Source organism: Artibeus jamaicensis, unplaced genomic scaffold, assembly GCF_021234435.1.
Source record: "Artibeus jamaicensis isolate MK-2021 breed Jamaican fruit bat unplaced genomic scaffold, CSHL_Jam_final scaffold_474, whole genome shotgun sequence".
NCBI classification, from domain to species: domain Eukaryota; kingdom Metazoa; phylum Chordata; class Mammalia; order Chiroptera; family Phyllostomidae; genus Artibeus; species Artibeus jamaicensis.
Genome location: NW_026522046.1, coordinates 49,992,937 through 50,014,549, shown reverse-complemented (window position 1 = coordinate 50,014,549; position 21,613 = coordinate 49,992,937). Strand labels below are relative to the sequence as shown.

General features: G+C 59.1%; 1 protein-coding gene across 2 annotated transcripts in view; it reads right to left on the bottom strand.

Annotated features, from left to right (window-relative positions):
- Positions 1–21,613, bottom strand: part of GRIK1 (glutamate ionotropic receptor kainate type subunit 1) — a 192,360-nt gene that overhangs the window by 27,031 nt on the left and 143,716 nt on the right. For both annotated transcript variants that reach the window (XM_053657793.1, XM_053657792.1), the window contains exons 8-12: positions 15,954–16,061; positions 9,553–9,666; positions 7,844–8,047; positions 6,972–7,195; positions 1,823–1,941 (exon numbers count right to left, since the gene is read on the bottom strand). In XM_053657793.1, coding sequence (XP_053513768.1) covers positions 1,823–1,941; positions 6,972–7,195; positions 7,844–8,047; positions 9,553–9,666; positions 15,954–16,061 — 769 coding nt within the window. The remainder of the gene's footprint in view (positions 1–1,822; positions 1,942–6,971; positions 7,196–7,843; positions 8,048–9,552; positions 9,667–15,953; positions 16,062–21,613) is intronic.

Sequence of the window (21,613 nt, the reverse complement as noted above, 5' to 3'; positions counted from 1 at the left end):
TGTAGGTGTGGATTTTCTGCTGCAACTTCATTCTCATGCTGTTCGCATGTATTTATAAAACAATAAGCTTTTAGTTTTATTACTTGTGTAAGTAGTACTACATGACAGTAAAACTGGACAGACGGACGAATAAGCAGCTGGCATAATAAAAATGATATAAATTCTCATCTACCACACTTACAATATTACATGTTCACGCTTTTGGATAAAACCGTCCTAGAAATGTAAAAGTAATTCGCAGAAAACCATTCAGATGCACTGTTCGCCCTTGGCAGAGGGCGTGCATTACATTTCTTGCCATTTCACTGTGTTCCTTATTTCACACATTTTTTGACTTCTGTGACCCTTAACATCCACTGACTTGCTCAGAAACGGCTTCCCCAGTGGGGACGATTTGTCGGTGTTCAGAGCTCGGGAGGTGAAGTTACGGAGACAGTAAACACTGAGTGGAACATGGCTGGACAGAACCTGGGACCGAGACGGCACTGGCCGGCGTCACAGCCAGTCCTGATGGAGACGTGGCCTGGGCTCCGACCCTGCTGCTCAGTCAGAAACCGAGGGGGCGGCGGCGCCCGGAGGACAGTGGGGGGCTCTGTCAATGGGACAGGGCAGCGGTGGGTGCTGGCCGGCCCAGCACTGCCCGTGAGGACAGGCAGACGGGCCTGGCCCGATGCCATGCGCGAGGACAACGGACCAGCAGCCACCAGCAGCGCAGGCCTCACACAGCGGTCTCCGCGTCGCCTGGCAGCGTTTCTCTGCTTCTTGAGGAACAAGCAGAGTCTGGTTGGGGCTGACTGCCATGTACCCAAGGTATCGGTCACCAGCAGGCCCTGGGCCCCACGGTTTGCTGGGAGGTGGTGGTAAACTCCAGACAGGTGGGAGAGGAAGGAGAAGTTTTGGGGGCGGCACCCACGTGTGACGGGGCGGTCAGAGTGCTCTGCACTCTCAGGGACACCCTGGGCTGTGAAACCAGGGGCTGGGTCCACACCTGCCCGGCAGCGCCTGCGTGAGCTCTGCCGCGCTGCATGGCGAGATTTGGTGTTTCCGCCCGGAGAAGCTTGCTCTCCCCCTCTGGTTTGTAGACATGCGGCACGAACACTTCAGGTCGTGTAACAGCCCCCGCGGCCCAGCCCCAGCCATGCACGCAGTCAGCATCCACCGCTTCGCTGCGCACCTGGGGCGTGTTGTCAGCTCAGCAGGTGTTTGAGACAGAGCAGCTCTGTGACTGTGGTTTTCTTAAATTAGTGCATTTCATTGGGGGAGGGTTTCTACACTGGACACTTGCTGTCAAAGCCGAGGAAAATCTATAGAACAGCTAGATTTCTCCAGAGATTTCTCCAGAGCTAAAAGAACTCACTCCCGCCTGCTCAACAAAATCCAAAGCCCCCATGTCACCAAATGTGTAAAATCTACTGCGTGCATTTCTCTGGCTGGAGTTCGAGCCCCCCACCCCCTGCACCTCCTAGGGGTTGGCCGCAGCCATGAGTAGCTGACGCTCAGGAAGATTGCAGTCAGCTTATCTTTCAGAGGGGCCCTGCCCACCCCGTTGATGGGAGAGGAAAAGGCGCGACCCCCTCTGTGCAGGTTGGTGAGCAGTTTCTCGGGCGCCTTAGGTCCGACTCCCCCCGGGAAGGTCTGTGCTCCCTGCCTGACGCAGCCCCACCTCAGACACAGGGCAGACCGGTCCCACCGAGGCCCCTTTCCTGTCTCCGCCGTGTTCAGAACGGCTCTGACCTCCTCGGGTGGCCTGTCCCCCGGTGGAGTTTACCAGCACAGGAAGCCGTCCGCAGACCGTGGGGCGCAGGGCGGGCGGCCGAGGTACCTTGCTGCATGAGCGCTCCGACTCCGAACCAGAAGCTGTTCAGTAAGGTGAAGTGGTTCTCCACCACGTCCGAGTCGGGGTTGCAGGGGTGCGGGTTGTGCCACTCGTAGGGGGTGAACCTGCGGCAGCCAACAGAGACAGCCGGTCAGCGTCAGGGAGAGACCCCGCTGGACGGTGCGGAGCACCAGCGGTTACCACGGAGGGCCCGGGCCGGAGGCCAAGGCTGCAGGCGAGGGGCTTTCTTGGGGGAACTGGAAGGGGCTTTAGAAGTGACCTTCGCCAAACTTCTCACGTCCAGGTCCTCAGACCTCTGTGTCCCGGCCTCTACCGAGTTCTGACTTGTTCTCATTTCCCTGGGCAGCTAACGGACGGTGAGGAAAGGGTCACTGGTCCCAAGTGTGTACCCCGTGGGGCGGCAAAGCCAACGACCCCTCTCCTTGCACCTCCCGTGATGTCGAGACACCGTGCAGTGGGGGGCATGAGAGCGTGGGGTGACGGCCCCCAAGGGCACCTGTGGACGGAAGCATGAAAGGGACGTCCGTGGCCCAGTGAGTTCAGGTGCGTCCAGGGAGCCGCAAGGCTGGGCAGTTATGGGAAGGAAGGCTGGAGGTTGGAGCACTAGCGTTTGGGGGCGTCTGTGGAAACAAAAATCACAACCCTTAAACGAGGGGACGGGGTCACACGTCGGAGTGTGCCCTCGGGCACAGGGCTGTGACGGCCACACTGGGCAGCTTCGGGTCTGCGGCCACTCCTCGCTCGTTTTCAGGTCGCTGTCTCCGGTGACACACTGTGGCTGCCTGCACGCCAGCCCCGGGCAGGAGGTCGGCCTCGCTCAGGTCACTCACCGTCGTGGTCGCCTTGTCCGTAGGGAAGATGGACTCCAGGTATTCGTGATGTGCGTTACAATCAGAGTCTGCGGGGCTTCCTGGGGCTTTGGGTTTTCTCTGGTCCCTAAGCATCTGACGTACAGCACGGCGATGCCCCTGCTCCGAGGCGGTTTGGGGTTATCTTGCCAAGGGCACTTCTTTTTCCAAAGGAACGTCAGCAGAAGGTCCACAGTGATATGGGGATGATGTCGAATGCGGGTTGTAGCACGGGCCGCTTAGCCACCTGCCACCACGTCCCTGACACGCAAGCCGGCGTGTCAGAGTAACGCCGACCACATGCCACCACGCCAAGGAGGACACCTGGGTGTTCTCCAGCCATGAGGCGAACAGCAGCAGGTGGGACCCTGGGGGATAAGCCCCCGTCGGCAGCCAGAGGCTGGGCGCGCAGGGCGTCCCGCGAGGACGCGGGCAGAGGCCCCTCCCAACGCACAGCCACTGCCCCGGCCCCTCCTGGAGGCGCAGCGTCTCCTCACTGAGCCCCGGGGGCAGTGGGCTCCACCTCCACCCTCCCCCACAGCTGCAGTGCACACACGGGGAGGCTCACGCCACGCCGTGCCCGTGCGAGTGGACGGCTGTTTCAGCAACGTGACCACGTTGTGAATTTACACGCTCTTATAAGCAGACTGGTTGGCTGAGCTAGAGAAATTACCCTGCTAACGACCCTGCTAATTGCAGCGACTCAGACACCACCGCCGCTGCCTGTGCAACCGTTTAAACCCGGTAACTGTGACAAATCGGGAGGTCCGCGCGTCCAGGGGAGCAGTCTTCCTGAGGCCGCCCACCAGCACCCTCGAGTTCCTGCCCACGGCGGCCCCGACCGACGGGCTCACCCTGTGCTGGCTGATCAGCTGCTCTGAGCTGGGCCTTTCCCAGTATCTCACACTTCGCAGTCACAAGCAAACAGTTTCTCTGGTTTTCACGGGCACAAGGGACAGCGGCCTGAACAGCAGCGCGACTCCCGGCTCTGCAGAGACGGAGGGCCCTTCCTCTCCAGGACTCCGGAGTGGCTGTGGCACACGTGGACGGAGGGATTTTCAGTGACCATGGAATGCTGTCCTTTAAGGTGTGGGTTTCTCGTTTGCAAAGCACCTGCCCGTGGCCTGGACGTAAGCATTTCCAAATCCCTCGTGTCTGCCGGGAGACTGGCCCTGTCGGAACATCTGGGGAAGGGGCCACATGCGACCTTCCCCCATGACATTTCGAAGCTGCTGGCCCCGTTGATCCTGGCCTTTGGTGAAGCAGCAAGAGAAGAGGGTGCACGTGCTTGGAATCTGTAGAAACTGCCTAAAAATGAGTCTCGTGTCGGAATGTGGACTCACTGTGCGTGTATGTTCACAGGTGCCCGGCTGCCACTTGCATGGAAGCTGTAAAACTACAACCACACCGAGGGACCTTCGGCAAGGAGCCCCCATGGTGGCTGAGGGTGGGAGTCGGGCGTCCAGGAGGACAGCGAGCCGCTTGCCCGTCTTTTAAAGGAGGCAGAGCTCTCTGAACTTCTGATGAAACAGGTGGGCTTCGCTACAGCCGTAACATTACAGGTATTAACTTAAAAACTGTATTTTTAAGGAGACAAATATTATCTATTATAAATCATAAGTAGGCAGTATATCTGGATTTTTAGTCCATTTAAATTGTGTGGTCACGATAGACATAATTTCCGGCCCTAAGTAGTTTTTAGAGGACGGCGTGGAAAGACATCCAGCACAGAACAAGCCGCTGATGTGCCAGACAGAGCACCCGGAGTTCTGCGTGGTTTCATTTAGTTTGTGCGTGGAGATCGAATGTCACAAAGTCAGCTCAGTTTAGGAAATGATTTTTAGGCGTCTGTCTCGCGAGCCTGTTGGCCCACACACAGTGACAGGCTTTGTGTTCCCCTTGCAAAGGGCACGAGGGGCATCTACCTCCGGACAGAAAGGTGGTCCCAAGTAGCTTTCCCACCCCTGCGTCACCACCAGCTTTGCAAACCACGGAGCTGGTCACGGGGGCCATTTCTCACCTGAGCTAAATGTGCACAGCGGCCAAGTTCACGGTCCGGCCGCGACTGTGGTGGAAGGTAAAGGCGACCGGCATGGCCTCCAAAACCTACCGAGTGGCTTCCAGGGGCAGGAGAGGAGTCGGATGGGAGGGGCAGGAGGACAGGGCTGGGAGTGGACGCCAGGACAGCACGTCCTCTGTCCTGCTGCCGCTGTCCCCAGTCTGCGTTGGTGCAGACGCCCCGCCTCCCCGAGGCCCGAGCGGAGGGGGAGGGGTGCTGTGGCGCATCCGCCGGAGAGGAGGCAGAGGGAGGTGTGCTGGTCTGTGGGTGGCGCCGTCGGGGAGCGGTGCTGTTGTGAGGACACAGTTTGGGGGGAGGCTGCTTCCCCAACGGTAACAGCGCACTGTCTGTCGGAAGGCGTGTGGCCCGGGCCACCAGCCACAGAGGAAATGGGGCGGGAGAGCTGCTGGACGTCACACGGTTTGGACACATTCTGGTGATGAAGCTCAGGCGGCTCAGGGGACCCCTGCACTCGCGAGAGCTGTGGGCGCCGCCGAGGGGCTTTCCCCACTGGCTGCGACCAGGCCGTGGGCGAGCAGCGGGGTCCCCCCCTCGTCAGCTCGGGTGGGCTGCCCGCCTCTCAGCATCCCTGGGGGCATTGCTGACTGTCCCTCGGGTCCCCCACCCCCGGTGTGGGGCCCGGAACAGGGAGCAAGAGGCGGCACATGGTTTCCGGTTGCTGTGGGAGGTTCGTCACCTTAGCGCTGTCACTTCTAGGGCTGCAGGGATTTCACTCAGGGGCCAACAGGGAGGAACGCACACCCAGTGTGAGCCGCCGACCTGTCACTGGAAACCTGACGTCAGACAGCGTCTTCAGTGGTTGACAGCACGGCTTCTCGGCACTGGGGGCGGACTCCTGGTTCCTGGGGGGTGTCCAGTGCCTCAGGGTGGGGGCAGCTTCCCTGGGTGCCACCCACTGGACGCCAGGACCCGCCTCGTCCTCAGGTGTGGCCACCAAAACGTGGTTCCAGAGCACAGTCAGCTGTCTCCCCGGAAGACAGGACCCCTCCACGCTGAGAGCCACGGACTCTCAGTCTCGGCCCTCAGACGGTGTGGCCACTGCATAATTGTCAACGTGTTACATTCTGGGAGGAGACGGTGGAAGTAGAGCTTTGGTCTCGTTCAGATGGACCTTAACATTCACCTGAAATCTGGGACATGGTCGGGGTCGGGCGTGGAGAAATGCTCCGGTTGCGTGCGTGCTGCACACCCCCGAGCGGGGCTCCCGTGGCGCTAGCTCGGCGCTGTCTGCCCTTCCAGCCTGGGTTGTTTTTCTAACCTTTCTTTCTAATTACACCAGGGAGAGAGCTACCTGGCATTAATCAAAACCAGACAGTGAACAATGATACGGAGCGAGCATGAAGAAACATTTCTCTTAGACATTCCTGCAGGGAAAACAAAAATTGATTAGGGAGAAGTTCACCGAGTTCTGTTGGAAGATAAAAAAGATGGAAAGTGAGTAGGGGACACGCAAAAGCAATTATTATTTTTTACACGGTTTCTCTACGGGTGTCAGATGTGCAAGTCAGCAGAAAGATTAAACAGCCGTCTGAAACCCAGCATCGGAGGCGTTGAGAAAATCTCCGGAAGGTATCAGGCCCTCGGAAGATCTGCGTGGCACAGCGCAGCGCCACCCCGGGAAGCGAACCTGCGGGGCCACCGGCTCTGAATGCAAGTGACGCTCCCTGTGGTGGCCACGTCTGGAGTTCCCTCACCTCTCTGATGCTTTTAGAACAGATTTTACAAACGTTTTAAAGCAGTGTTCTTTGTTCCCGAGAATTTCACAACTTGAGTCCGGGGATCCTTATTTGCTACAATAACCACCAGCTAACTTTCTTTTGCTTTGCTTCGTAGAACACTCCAGGGCTCGAACTCATGGGCCTGGCTGTGCTTTTCTTGTGGAAATGTTTTAGATTCATTGGTGGGGCCACCGCCTCTTTGTGACATAACCCCCAGGAAATGCATGAATCACCATCCTGTTTTGCTTCAAATACTGACACAATTTATATAAAATCATTTCCTTACTGTCGTTTAAAAGCACCTTTGGGGAGAACTAGAAGGTGTCCACTCACAGAGGGGCTTTGACGAGAGGACCTGACAGGACAGAGCACCAGGCAAGACCGAAAGGCCACTTCCAGGCCCTCAGCCTGCGCCTGCCTCTCAAGCACACGGGCCGCCCGGGGACCGGCCGCGCTCTGCGCTGTGGCCCAGCCCCCCGCACACTCACCTGGCGATCACGAAGAGCACGCAGCTGACCCCCAGGCAGGCCAAGAGCACGTACATCCAGATGTCTGGAGACAGGGGGTTGAGGAAGGAGAAGACGCCCGGGTTGGTGCCGTTGGGCTTCCGGTAGAGGATGCTGATGCCCAGCGTCATGAAGGGCTTGGAGAAGTCGATGGCGGTCTCCCGCACGTACGTGATGGTCAGAGGAGCCACCGCCAGGTCCGCCCTCTGCAAGAGCAGGCTCCAGGTCACCGTCTCGGCGCCCGGCTTCCCGGCAGAAGCCTGGCTTGACCCTGGTCCTCCCGACCCTTAGCCTCGACTCCACCCGTCCACGAGAGAAGCACTCGTGAGAACCGGCTCTGGTGGAACAGAGGCTGATTCACACGGTTGTGTTTATGGACGTGTATCTTCAGGAGGCAGAACCCGGAGGGACAAAATGCGTGCAGACACACAGACCCGGAAGTGCAAACATTCTGGGACTAAAGGAGTGAGAAAGCGGCAGAAGGGAGTCTTTTACGAGAGCACCCGAGAAAGGTGTGGACGGGCGGCCTGGCCGCCGAATCGGCTGAAGGGACCAGGCTGCCCTGAGCTGCAGACTCGAGGGCTCTTCTGTGGCTCAGAGTCACGGACTCTGTTCTGCAGCGGGAAGGACGGCCCCCACGCCCTTATCTTCTGCCTCTGCCCTCACCAGCCCTCCCGAGTAAGCAGGCGCCGTGTCCAGGCGCTTTTCTCCTGCTTTAAAACCGATTTGATGACTCAGCAGCTGAAGTTTTTCTTCCGACTCCAATGCCACTGTTTCCCCCTCTTCTTTCCCTGCTCAGTGTGCACTTCTCGGGGCCCCCGAACCCCACCTGCAGGGGCTGCACGCTTGCTTACGTGGTCTATGAGTTCCTTGACCATCCCGTTCCACTCTCCTCTGTCGTTCTGGGCTCCGTATTTCCCGTCGGGGACCAGCTTGATGTCATAGATGAACCCCAGAATGTTGGACAGCTCCTTCAGAAGGTCCAGGCAGTACCCTTCAAACCTGTCGTTTCCGTAGAGGGGCGTGTCCGACTTCCTGTACATCACATAGGGCTCTTCCTGCATCGACAGATCTCGTGTGAGAGCCCCGTTGTGACCGGGGGCAGCATCACTTCCGAGAGTGCCACCCACAGCCGGGAGCTGTGAATCCTGGACAGTGAGCGCCAGTCAACCCTCCCCTTCCCGCCGCTGCCGGGTGCATCACCCTGACACTCCGCAGGCGTGGAAGGTGGTGTGTGGCACTTCCCTCCCTCCTCTCCTCATTGCCACCTGAGCAAATGGTGTGACAGGGACTCGGCCACGTTTACACTCAGGCCTGGCTGAGGGGGCAGGGGACAGGTGTCTGCAGGCCTGTCTGGCCATGGCTGTCCCCACACCTGGACTGCTTTGCGTGACCCGCCCCCTGTCTTGTGTCTAAGAACCTCGCCTGCCAACAGAAGGTGAATCTAAGTCACTAGGAGGAAGATCGGAGAACTACTGGGTACTCTTAGTTCCTTCTCTCGCAGCTGAGTTTCATCTCCAGCTCCCTGTTCGCTTTATCATCCACCCCTTTCTGGTTGGTTCCCTGCGGGGCGTCTTATTCGAGGACCATTTCTATATTGTTTTATCATCAGCTTCATTTTCTTAGTTGAGCTCACCTGAAATCTCACAGCTGACAGTTCTTGCTCATATGCTTAAATGAGAAATCTTCTGTTTTGTGAGTAATGGGCATGTTCTTACTACCATGTATAATAACCTTAATTCTTCCTTGACTGAAGTTTTGTTTTGTAAAATCCTATCAGTTACTATTCTACTGACCTGCCCTCTTCCTGCTTCTTGTTCGTTATGCATTTTCCTCAGGTATCTGTGCCCGTTTGGGTCTGTCCGCACACGGACAGGAAGAGGAAACAGCATTTCCATGAGACAGTGGCAGAGAGACGGGTTTATTTTGGGTGAACCAGCGGCAGAGGCTGGCGGTTTCCGAAATAAGCTGGTCTGACGTTACGGGCCGAGTCACATAAGGCGGGGACGTGGGGTTAGGGCCCGGAAAGCAGGGCGGGGTCCCCGAGCACGCACAGCGGCGGCCAGGCGTGCAGTCCGGGCTCCCCAGGGAGCGGGAGGCGCCCTAACCCGGGCGCTGGAAGAGTGGTTGAGCGAGGGGCTGTTCATGGGAGAGTGACGGAGGGGAGACAAGACGCCAGGGGCCGGCCTTACTGGAAGCGGCACCACTCGGGCCCAGGCGACAGTGGTGTGGCAGCCGGGCCCGAGGGGACAGGGGCCGAGGTCGGGACGTTTCTGACCCAGCGGGTGGGAGCAGGGGGAGAAGTCCCCTCCGTCTGTCTCTGCCCCACCCTCCCAGCCTCTGGCCCGGCACCGCGAGGTTGGAGCCGGCAGGACGGGCGCAGGGGCGGGGCTGGAAGGCGGAGGGGCGGGGCTGTCGGACGGGGGCGGGGTTTCAGGGCGCATGCGCACCTCCGGCGTCCTGACAACTGGACCTTAGAGGGCTGAGCCCTTCGAGGTCTCCGCGGGTGTCCCAGTGAGGGGATTCCTGACGCCACGCCCAGGATTCCACGCAGCCCGCTTACCAGGATGGTGGTGACGATGAGCGTCCTGTTGGCCAGCGAGTCGGTGACGTTGCGGGACCCGTCTCGGCTGCCGTCCGTCAGGTTGAGCCCGCGGTTGGAGTTCCACACCCCGATCTGCACGGAGCACAGTGATCAGGGGCTGCGGGCTGCAGGGCGGCGCCCACTCCAACGGGCGGCCCCGGGTCCCGGGAAGGGACAGGGCGCTCAGGGTCTGGGACCAGGACGCCAGGGCGCCACAGCGCTAGCTGCTCAGGGCGGGAAAACGAAACAAGGGGCTGGCGAGCGTGCAGACGGGACAGGGAGCGCCTGGGCTGCGTGGGGCGGAGCCCGGGGGTCTTTCTGTTTGAATTTATTAAACATACTACTTTTAAGTGAAGAATTCTTTTCTTCCCACACGCACTTGGCGATCACCTGCCCACGGCCGGCACTGCGCTCAGCATGAGGCCGAGGCAGTGGGCACAACAGGCGGAAACTCGCCCACGCAGCGATAGGAAGCTTGCGCTGCTCACGTGGGGCAGACAGTGCCTTGCAGGTTCACGGGAGGGGGCGGGTGGTGGAGGGAGGGGCGTCTGAAGAAGAGAGGCTGGCTGAGCGCAGGCCGAGCCCCGGGCTTCTCCGTGCTAAGGAGCCAGTGCTGGCAGGAGGGGCCTCCGAACGCTGGTGGGACCATTTGTCCCTCTGCTCTGGGCACTCCTGTTACTCCCCTGTGTACCTGTCTTGTCTGTCCACTTGACCGTGAACTCCATCCGTGAGGGTATTCACATTTACTGCTCCCTGATCTTTGCATCACGGAGCGGCAACTGGCAGCCAGGGAAGCGCAGTGCTCTTTCAGAAGAGAGTGACCACAGTGTCCTCCAGGTGCTGTGTCTGCTGGGTGGTGAGGCTTACAGACAGACGGGCACTGATGTGCTGGCCCTGGAGGAGCCCAGAGATGGGCCTGGGGGCTGAGTGACCGGCCTTTCCTGGCAGCCTGGTGAGCCAGGCAGTCCGCTGGTTGGGTGTAACCTCGGACAAGATGAGACCCCTGGGCTCCCTGCCTGGGAAACGGTTGCAGGGCAGGTGCTCAGAGCCACACAAACTCCAGTCCTAGAGGATGGTCCGAGGCTGCCCTGTGGTGACAAGATGTGAATTGTGTTTTTTTACATTTAGGAGCAGATAAAATAGAGGAGGTATGACGAGCAGGGGCAGGCTCTGGGGCGGACAGGGTGCATCCGCACGGGTAGAAACCGCCCGGCGGCGGGAGAGAGGGCGCGATCCCGGAGACCTCCGTCCAGGCCCTGGTGTGGCGGCCTGCCGGCAGTGCGACCTTGGGCGAGGCGACTAACCCTGACGATTGAGTAAAGTAGCACCACGGGAACGTGAGGCCTCTTCTTCCCTCTCCTGTTTCTTTACTTTGATTTTCTGCCTAAACGCAGCAGTGGCTGGAAGTTCATGTAGCTGGACGGACGGGAGCGTGAATTCTCCGAGGCTTCCAGGACGTCCATGCAGGCACAACAGGTGACCTGCTGGGGTGGCCAAAAAGTCCGTCACACTTTTCCTCATAAAATTGAAGACACATTTTCATTTTCACCAATAACTTGATTGATTTGGGTATTTCGACTGTGTCAGCCATCTCCTGCCACTGGTCTCTAGTGGGCAGAGGCCAGGGAGCTGCTCCACATCCTCCCGTGCGTGAGACCGCCCCCCAGCGGAGAATGAGCTGGCAAAAATGTCAGTAGTGCTAAGAAACTTCACAAACCACCTCTGACATGTTTGATCAGTCCCAGCACCTTCTCCATGAACTGCACGAATCTTTTTGTGTTTCCGTGGCATTTTTACCTTTCTTGAAATAATCAGGTATAACACGCCAAAAATGTTGCGTATCTTCTTCCATCCTCCATATGAAAGTGGCTGCACAAAAATTCACCAGTTTTGACGTTTTCGTAAATGCACTCTGACCAGACAGCTGTCACGGTGCAACCTAACAGAACTGTTCTGAGCGAAGGTGACTGAATGCTGCGGCAGCCGCCAGGCAGGAAAGCGTGGGGGGAAGGCGGAGACCGTCTGTGTGGGTGGGGGCTGGAAGGGGTCCGTCCTGCCCGTGCGGAGGACACGGCAGAGAAGCTGGCAGGCGGGACTCCCCGGTGAGAAGCCATTTGGTCTCTGAGGGACTGGGCGCGGCGCCTACTGCCTGGAGCGTGCACATCTGCTGGTCTGAGAACCTCCAGTTTTCCCGGGCGGCTGAGACCCACAGAGGCGGCCACGCCTTCCTCTCTCCCTCCTCACCCTCCCACCGTTCCCAGGCCGGGACTCTCGCCTCTGGGACGCAGACCTCAGACCAAACAGCCCAGAACCCACTGGTTGTCCCCAGGCCTTGCTTTTGGTGGTCGGGGACACGGGCATCTGGCTCTGTAAAAGGGCATGTAAATTGGTGCTGGCTGTTCTTCTAATTAAACCTGGACGAAGGCACTGGGGAGAACGGGGCCTAAGTGTTTAATCGAGTATCGAAAGAAAGGTGGAGAGATGACCCTGTCTGTAGCCAAGTCATGAAGCCAGGGAATGTGTTCTCCTACCTCTTTTCTTTCTGATGTCAAGTGTGTGTTCAAGGGAACTACACAACGTTTAAAAATGGCCGTGGTGGACACCACACAGTGCCGCTCGCCTTTTGGACGCAAGCTCGAAGCTGCAGGCAGGTCACGGCGGCCTCCACTTCTGTCCGCGGCCCCACCGAGGGCAGGAGGGCAGACACCCCCTGTGGCTGTGTCCTACTCCACTGGCCCCAGAGGCCCATTCAGGACGAGTTTCCTCCATACAACGAGGAAAAGGGGCATTTTTCCTGCCGTCTGCGTGACCGGAGTCCCCTCACATCTAGACCACGAGGGCAGGAGGATCTGGCCGAGGGCCGGCTGTCCCCAGGGTATGGGCAGCGCACACATGGCGTGAATGACTGGGGCCTCCTGCGCTCGGTCCTCCATTGGCAGAACGTGTGTGTGTGCGCGCGTGTGTGCGCTCAGCCAAGGCAGGTAACTCTCTGCCTGTGAACGGAAGCGAGTGGACACGTCACAGCTCAGCATCTTCTGGGGAAGCAGGTCCCGTGGTCCAGGTGTATTAGGAGGGGGCGGGGAGGCTGGAGCTACCAGACACCTGAGCCGTTGGCCTTTCGGACTGTCCGTTGTCCTGTTCACGGACCTGGGACACGTGTCTCCGGGAAGTGGGGTCAACATTTCAAACTGTGCAGAAAACCTGGCGGCAGGAACCCCACATTGGGGGCCAGGTCTTTGTGGGGACAGTCACCAGAAGCTGCGCTGGGTGGCCCTGTCTTTCTCTCCGTAACAGGCATGTGCTGCCCCGGACGGTCCCGGGGCACATGTCAGTGAGAGCCCAGGTGGCATCAAGCGGTACGTTCAGGGAGGGAGTAGCATCTCCCTTCCAAACCCAGGCCGTGGTTCATGCACACTCAGACCCCCAGCTGCCGAGGGGAACGGTTGGGGTACAAACAATGCTGAATAAAGGTCCATCTGGTTTTGAGTCGGGAGCCCCCGACTATGGGTCTCAGGGGTGCAGTTTGCCAAGACGGCAGTGTGTCCCTCTTGGGAGGAGCTTCGGTGAACCGTCCTGTTCAGTGAGCTGGAAAGGGCCATCGTGCAGGGGCTTTGGAACTGGAATGCACGGGGACGTGCAGGGATCCTTCTCTCTGGGGACCCTGCTGGGAAAGGCTGTGCCTGGGGGTCCGAACAGCCCTGGGTGCTGGTCCCCGTCACAGGCTGCTGAGGGCGCCGTGCAGGGTCAGTGGGAAGCAGGGGCACCTCGGGCAGGGGGCTGGTTCTGCAGCTCAGAGACAAGCAAACGCCGGTGCCTTCCCCGCACGTCCTCCCGGAGCTTGAGTTCCGTCCCCCGGGTGTTGGTTTGAACCGATTCCACACCAGCGTCTGCGTCTCCACCGGGCCAGCCCGACGCGCTTCTTCCTGGGATCCAGGCTCCAGCTGCGAGGAGACTGGACACCTTCCACTGAAGGTTAGAACGAGGCGGGTAGTTGTCACTGAGCTCACTGGTGCCTGATCCACCCACGGTTAGAACAAGGGCGTTAAACCCGGGTCTCCTTTAAGCTTGAAAGGCAGACGTGGGAGCTTCCCTCCTGGATCGTGGCCCCGAGGGAGACGAGCTTTCTGAAGACAGCAGACAGACGCTGCTCACCATGCTGTCTGCGATCTAAGTGACAATTGACAAAGTGGCTGTGACCCCAACAGAGCCATCGGGGCCGAACAGCCTGACGTGACTGAAGTCTGTCTGGAGACCACAGATACCTTATTGGGTCGTCTGAGGGAGGGAGGGACTGAAGGCGTGTGTCAGTGCGTCCCGGGACCTCTGCCTGGTTCAGACGCTTCCTGCGCCCAGCGTCTCATGCACAGTCACCGACCCCGTGGGCCCGAGAGCGGGAGAGTGAGTGCAACAGCTCCGAGGCGCCTCCCACTGCCCTGGACACGGTTTTGTCCTCTGTCAGGACGAGATCCAGAGCAGCTCCCTGGGCGGGTGTCTGAGCCAGGGCCCCATTCGAGGGGCTCCCAGCCACCCGGCCTCACCTGTCCGGCCCGATGCATCGAGTGGGTGGCTGCGTCCTGCCCCTCGGGGAGAGAGGCGAGTGAGCTGAGACGCAGGCACACGTGTGCTTGTGCTGACGTCGCTGCTCTCCTCGCCGACAGAGACGGGCCCCGCCCGGGGAGACAGAGCCTGGGGCGCACGCCGAGTCCCTCGAGAGCCGGTTCTCTGTTCCCGGGACCCTGTGTGCAGCCAGCCCGCCCTCCCTCCGGCAGCAGGGGCCCCCTGCCTGCACCCGGACTGCAGCCGCAGGCCTGGCGGGCCTTGGACACCCCATCCCCCCCAGATTCCCTGCCGACTGTTCCCGAGGACAAGCCTTCTCTCTCACTTCACAGAAGTGTTTTGACACCTCACCAGCAGCCTCGGTTTTCACAGGGAGAATAAAAATAGCACTTAATTAAAATGGGGCACGGAGCCCACACGGGTCACGGTGACGGCCCCGTGTCTTACCCCCCACCCGCTGTTCGGAAGGTGCCCCACCAGGGAAGGGAGCAGGGCCAGAGAAACGGGGGCAGCGGAGAGGAACCGAGCGCTCGGGCCCCACACAGCGCCTCCTGCTCGGCGGGGCGGTGGCCTGGCTTCCACGTCTCCTTCCTCCTGGGGAGCGCGTGGCTTCCCGCTCTGTGACTATGCACGGCCGGCCGGCTGGAGCGCTAAAGGGCTCCGTCACTCCTTAGGGAGACCCGTTCACCATGCAGACGCACGGCACACCACACGTGTGCACGCTACTCCCATGCTGGACGCACACTCAACGGCTCATCGTTTGACCACGGGCTTCCCCACGGTGGAAACGGGGGAAATGGGCTTTGACAGGGTTTCCCTGTGGCCGGAGGGGCTGCCCCCTGGCTGGGCGCCCCTCCCTCGGGGCAGAGGAGGGGGCCAGCGACCCGCCCCCTGGAGGCCCAGTCAGCCTTCCCCTGATGGAACCCGGTCCCCCAGAGAAAAAAACGGTATTGCAAACGAGGAGGAGGCAAGGGACAGACCGACCGTACACTCTCCTCTAGTCTGGTTCCGCCTTTGTTGGAAGAAAGGCGTGCGCGGGCCTCGCGGCGTCCTGGGCATGGAAACACAGCAGCGGCTCCTGCGCCCCGCCCCGCCGCCCGCTGACGCCCACCTGACGCCCACCTGACGCCGACCTGGCGCACGGCCCTCCTTCCCCTCCGTTCTGAGCGTTGGGAGGCGCGGACACCAGGGAGGGAGCCACGCACAGAGGAGCAGGTGCAGGAGCTCAGAGGCACTCGGTCCTTGGCAGGTGCTCCTGCGCCCTCCTGCCCGCATCCCGTGTGGGGCTGGGCGGCTGCTGTGGGAGCCTGGGTTCTGGGGGGTGGAGGGAGGGGGAGGAGGGGGAGACGGCCCCGTTCTGACACCGGAACCCTGGGTGTGCAGGTGCGCCCGCAGCGCTGCAAACCGCTTCCCTCAAACACCGCGGCACCGGCGGCCTGGGCTGTTGCGTCAGCCTGACTCCCGTGACTGTGGCCCAGCGGACAGTCAGCAAAACGGAGATGGGAATTTATATCACTTTCAAAGTCACCCCAAACATTCCCAGGAAGTCACTGTTCCCAGACAAACTCTCTTACATTGTGCATAGCTTCCAGTCCACTGCTGCAAAAAGTAAGAATGTCAGATTATGGAATTCTGATGTTCACCTGATTATTTCAGGGGTTTCGAATATTTTCTTCTGTAAGTTTCTAAAGGGCAAAGTCGCAGATGGCGGGAGAGAGCCGAACGCCGGCGTCAGCCACCACCGCCCAAGACCGTTTCTCATCCCCGCATCATAGCTGCAGTTAACACGCGTGGGCTTTCGAGCTCGTCACGGAGGAGCTTACCTTGGCAGTCCCTTCCTCTCTGAGACTGATGACGTCCAGGTCGAAATCCTTCCTCGAGCCGTCGGTTCTGTTGAAGGCGATGCGCCCGGTCAGGCCGTCCCACCGAGCCTGTGGGGAAGGGGCGGGTCGTTAGCGCAGCGCCACGTCCAGCGCCACCCCGCCGCGCTTCCTCACACGCGCCGCCGCCTCCGGTCACTGGCTGCGCCCTGGCGCCATGGGCCCCACTCCGTGCTGTGTAAGTAGCACGCGTTTATTTCGGCAGCTGTACCGGCCTGACAGGCAGCTCTGTGACAGTCACGGTCCCGGAGGGCCAGGCACACGTGTGTATGTCCCACAGTCGGCCGTCCCTTCAGTCGGCCCGGGGACCACGCAGAGCCTGGGAGGTCACCGCGTCCCGCGGCCCACGGTCGGTCCAGAGCCCTTCCCGAGAACTTCCCCGTGGAAGCGCCTTCTGTCTTTCTCTGTGGAAAGACTATGATTCAGTGATGTCACTGAACTTTTCGGGTGCTTCCCAGCATGATTCATGCCTTCCAATGTCACTTCCAATGTTATAATAATGTCCCGTGGCTGCTATAGCAAATGGTCATAAATTGGTGGCTTCAATCAACAGAAATTTGGTCTCCATTTCGGAGGCCAGAGTGGAAGCCCCGAATCAGTGCCACTGGGCAAATCCCAGCGCCAGTGGCCGGCCCGGCGGGGCTCCCTGCGGGGCTCCCGGAGCCTGCACTCCGCGCCCTTCCTGCCGTCAGAACTGTCCTTGTCCCAGCGGCGTCACTCCAGCCTCCGCCTCCTCTCCTGGCTCATCCCCCGGGGACCGCAGTTGGGAAAGGTCCCCCCGGAAAACCTCCCTGTCCTGCCTTGAAGCCCCTCATTGAACCACCTGGACGGAGACCTTTGGCAGCGCGAGGAGGCAGGGACAGGTTTCGGGGTGAGCGTGGGGCCCCCATCAGTCTACGGCACGAGCCAACCTTGTGTTAGGAGCTGAAGTCGCACAGCACGCCCTGCACAGAACTGACACCAGACATCGCCGGTCTCCTTAACTGAGACACAGGGGCCCGGGGGCTGGCTTTGCAGGGACTCGGGACCCTCGTCTCGTTCGGGCCCACTCACAGGTCGGACACAGGAGAGCCCAGCCCTTTGCCTGCACTCGGCCATTTCTTTTCCCTCCTGACTTCACCGGAGTCGGGGACACGTGTCCACACCAGGCGGACGCACAGCTCGTTCAGACGATGATACACGATCACGTTAATAGTTGCGATCACAGTCTGCCCGCCCACGTAGAAGTGTCTGCGCAGGGACAGGGACGGGGTCTGTCACCCCCACACTGCGTCAGACCCTCGCCAAGACCCCCAAACGGCCGTGGTCCGACGCCGTGGCGCTTTCTCTATCACACGCGTGGCTGGCAGCCAAGAGACAGAAAGAAAAAACCGAAGTTTTCACTCGCGTCTCACTTCTGTGCGCTCTTTCGAGATATTTATTGCCCAAATAAAAAATATATTTTTAGTATCAAGGAAGTAAGTAGGTAGCACTTAACTCTAGGCTCTCGTGATACTCAGCTTTCAACTTCATTTAGTCAAAGTGATTGCCTGTACTTAATCTCCTGAAGGGACTTAAATACGAAAGCACATCCAGCCCCCGCGTTTTCCCGGACTCACTGCTCCCCTGGGCGCAGGCTCTGAATGTCTCCTTCGGGAAGACAGACTGCTGTTGGCGGGGAGGGGGGAGATTTCCTGGCAGACGCGGTCCTTTAAGAACAACAGTTTCCACCGCTTCTTTGGTGCTGTCTTAGAAACACTACTGCTGTGTCAGGACATTATGAACAGAGGGTTTGCAGCAAAACCCAAAATCGGCTTCTTTGAGGATTCAAGCAAGTGGAAAATCATTTTTAAATGACTGTACCATGTGTTACGGAAACATGAAAACTGGGAAATAAAGGAAGACATGGAAAAGACCCCATGGTCTTTCCTGTGGGCAGCGGCCACCGTCCGCAGGCCACCCAAGGAGGCCGATGCCCGAGGGGCCCGGGAGAACGCTGCAGGCCAAGGGGGTCTGGGGGTCTCTTTGGAAGGAGGCTGGCCCTGAGGAAGCAGGTCCCCCAAAGACCCTGGTTGCTGTCACTACCAGGGGTCACAGCGACCGCCAAGGCCTTCTTCTGGGATCAGTTCCTGGCGTGGCCACAGACCAAGCTGTTTCTGTTCCTTTTTAGTTCTGTGTTTGCATGTTTTAATTTCCCCCCCGGGTCCCCGCCGTGGAGCTCTCGGTGGGGCGGGCTCGATTCTGGCGCCCTCGGCAGTCCGTACGCAGACGACAGTGCGGCCTGGACGTGGCAGGGCACCTGCAGGGCTGACCTGAGTCTCTGGGGCAGCAGGTCACGCTGCTTAGGGCCTCGGCCCCTGCAGGGCTCCGGGAGCAGCTTCCCGTGGGGAACGCTGGTCGAAGGTCAAATGCAAAAGACGGAGCCTCAGGAAGCACGAGCCTTGTTCACTCCGATGGTCAGTGGTCCTCATCCGACACAGGGGACCGCGGAGGTGCCACAGAGGGTGCCACCCGTCCTCCAGCAGGACAGGCAGCCCCTCTGCCCTGGCGTCCGGCCTGGCCCGGAGGTCAGATGCGGGAAATGAGTCTTTTTTAGCGGTTTCCTTGGGCATATACACGTCTGATACTCTGAGGCCCACGGAAGGGCTGCGGGTCCCGTCCCCCTCCTCCACCCGTGTCCCCCTCCTCCTGTGACCTCGACCCTTCCTCTGCCTCCAGCAGCCCCCACAACTCACCCTCCACCCCCACAGGAAGTGCCGGGATCCTCGCTGTCCCCCAAACACCCCCAGCCCGTGGGCCAGTCCCACTGGGATGTGCATTTGCCTCATGCGTCCTCCTACCTGGCTCTGCCCTCCTGGCGCCTGGGGCCCATCCTCCTGGCCTCATGTGCAGAGCTGGTCATCGTTCCTGCGCATGTCTCGCTCTGTGTGGGCTGGAGAATAGATGTCCCCCAGTGGCCTCGGTGAGTGGTACTGGGGGCCTTTGCTCTTCACTGACTGGGTCTACTTGGTGAGAACTTGGCGTGTCCATGGTGCGATGGGCACCCGCTGTCACCGTCCTTCTGACTCTGCACCCATGCTGCCGCCTCCTGTCCCACCACCCATCCACCTCGGGCAGGGCAGGTGGGGTGCGTTGGCCCCCCTCCTGTTCAAACAGGGTGTCTGTGACGTGGTAGTGGGCACTGCTGGGTGTCCTTTCCCCGGCTTCTGTTCACTGACCTGCATGCTCTGGTCACAGTTCTGCTGATCGACATGAGTGGTGAGCGCTGTCTGCTTTTCATAGTGGTCGAGCACACGCCTCCTGGTCCGGGGGTGCTGAAGAACAGTCACCCCCTCACTGACGCCAGCGGGTCACCCAGCACGTTTTCCGTGGGGTCCTCAGCCCGGAGTCCTCCCGGCAGCCGAGTGCCTGGAACTCGCCCCAGGACAGCGGGGGCTTTGGAAATAGATGCTGCCTGGGGAGCTGGTCCTGCACCCGGTTTGTAGCGCGGTTGTTCCGAGATGCGGCTCCAGTTACCAGGGAGAAGTCTGGGGCTGCGGAGCACCAGCACGTCGAGAGGGAGTGTGTGGCCTCTGTTCCCGCAGGGCCTACTTCCTGGGCCTCAGGAGGACTGTCACCTTAAATATTTGTATCACATCAACTGTGAGTGTAGACCTAATAGTTGTGTTTTATGTTCACTGTGTTAGCTATCTCTTCTCTGTTATTTTGTGGTTGCTGAAAATGTTCACTCATCTTTGAATCTGACAGATCATGTTTGTTGAAGGTGGGAGTGACCAGGGGGCACCCCCAAAGGCTGTGCGCTCTGAAGTGGGGATAGAACGGCAGAGGGGCAGCGGCCAGGAGGTCCCCGGGGCCACAGGGTCACACGAGGAGAAGCAAGTGTCTGTGCCCAGGTCGGCATCCAGTCCCCTCTCCTCTCCTCCTGAGACGTGGGGGCCAGCTGGCCATACCACCGGCACACGTCCACCCTCCCGGGGCCGTGGGTCGGTGGGGGTGGAGTCCACGGGCAGTCAGATGTGGCTCATTTGCATCCCAAGCCAGCTCTCATCCCTCAGTCCAACTCTGAGGAGAGCTTTCTCTGTGGAAGGCTTCCCAGGTTAGGGCGTCCCTGAGCCTGCCGGGGGAAGTGGCCCTGCAGGCACTCGCGGAGTCCCCATTGAGCGTGGCCGCTCACTCATCCTTCGAACTTCCCCTTTGCTGGCGCTTGGTCGTGGAGTAACTGGCAGGAAGACCAGGACGTGAAAGTGCGTTGGGGGAGATGGTGCCGAGAGGAGAAAACGCAGGGAGAATTTTATGCATGTGAACAGTGTCCTCACTGTGCTCCGTGTCCTCACTGTGCTCCGTCTCCTGAAGGCGGCAGTGAACAAGTGCAGGCCGCGGCGTCTCACTTCGTTTCTGACCAGAGGCCGCTGTTCTGCAGCCGGCTGGTCCCCGCGCAGCTGCGCCCCAGCCCGGAGGACGCACTCCCCGCCCCCCAGCAACGCGGTCCGCGGTCACCTGTGACTTTGCGACGGTTTTCAGAAAAGCTGTTTCAACACAAACCCGAAGCACACTCAGTAATGGGGTGAAAATAATCGTTAAGCCGAGGAGGACATGATAAACATAACCTTTAGACCACAGAACTTCCTCGGAGGTCAGCTGTTTCAGGACCTGAAATGATGCACTTATCACCGTCTCATCTGTTCAATGTATAATTATTTTAACTATCGTGTGTGTTGTGTATAACCCATTATCTCGCAATAACAGCTTGCATGGATCACTGCATAATTTAAAAATATAATAGCTTTTCTTCCCAATGTTTGATTTCCAACGCTGCATCGGCTGGCTTTATTTATTTTCAACATCTGCCGACTTTAACTGTATCTGTGCCGTGTGCTCTGGTTGAATAGTTACTTCCTGACGATTTATCTCAGAACGTGCTCCTCGCTTTTCTTCTTTTCATGGTCTGTTTTCCTCGGCGCTGGTTCATGGGGTGACTGGTTTGTCAAAATGTAATAAACTGGCTTCCGAATTTGCAAGCCAACCGAGTGGGCAAGAACACGTGGAGACCCAGGGGCGTGCAAGCCGCAGGGACGGACACGGGCCGGGACGCTGGGACCGGGAGTTGCACGCATCGTATTAATCCGGTTATCGTCTTTGTTGGGTAGATAATTACTTTTTATACATAATCGATATGTTTGTTTTCAATGAAGATAAGAATTTGGATCCTACAATGGTTTAATCTTTATCTTTCTCTAGTTAACCTGGGATATGGTATTTAAACATTTATTTCGTCACCGAGACGCACTGAGCGTTTGAAATGTGGCCAGCCCAAACCGAGTGTTACAAGCTTGAACTACGAACTGGATTTAGAAAACCTATTATGAAAATAGATTAATAATTTTATGTTAAAATATTTTAATCTATTGAGATAAGTAAAATACATTATAAAAGTTAATTTCATCTGCCCGTTTTCATTTTCTAACGTGGCTGCGAGACAGCCCCGCAGCTACGAGACTCGCACTGTTTCTCCCGGGCAGCGCGGGGCTGTTTCCCAGCCGCCTTTTCTGCAGCGGGGATGCCCGCGCCCCTCCCTCCGCCGGGGCCTCCGCGCGCCCCGCCCTCGCGTGAGCTTTGCCCTCTGA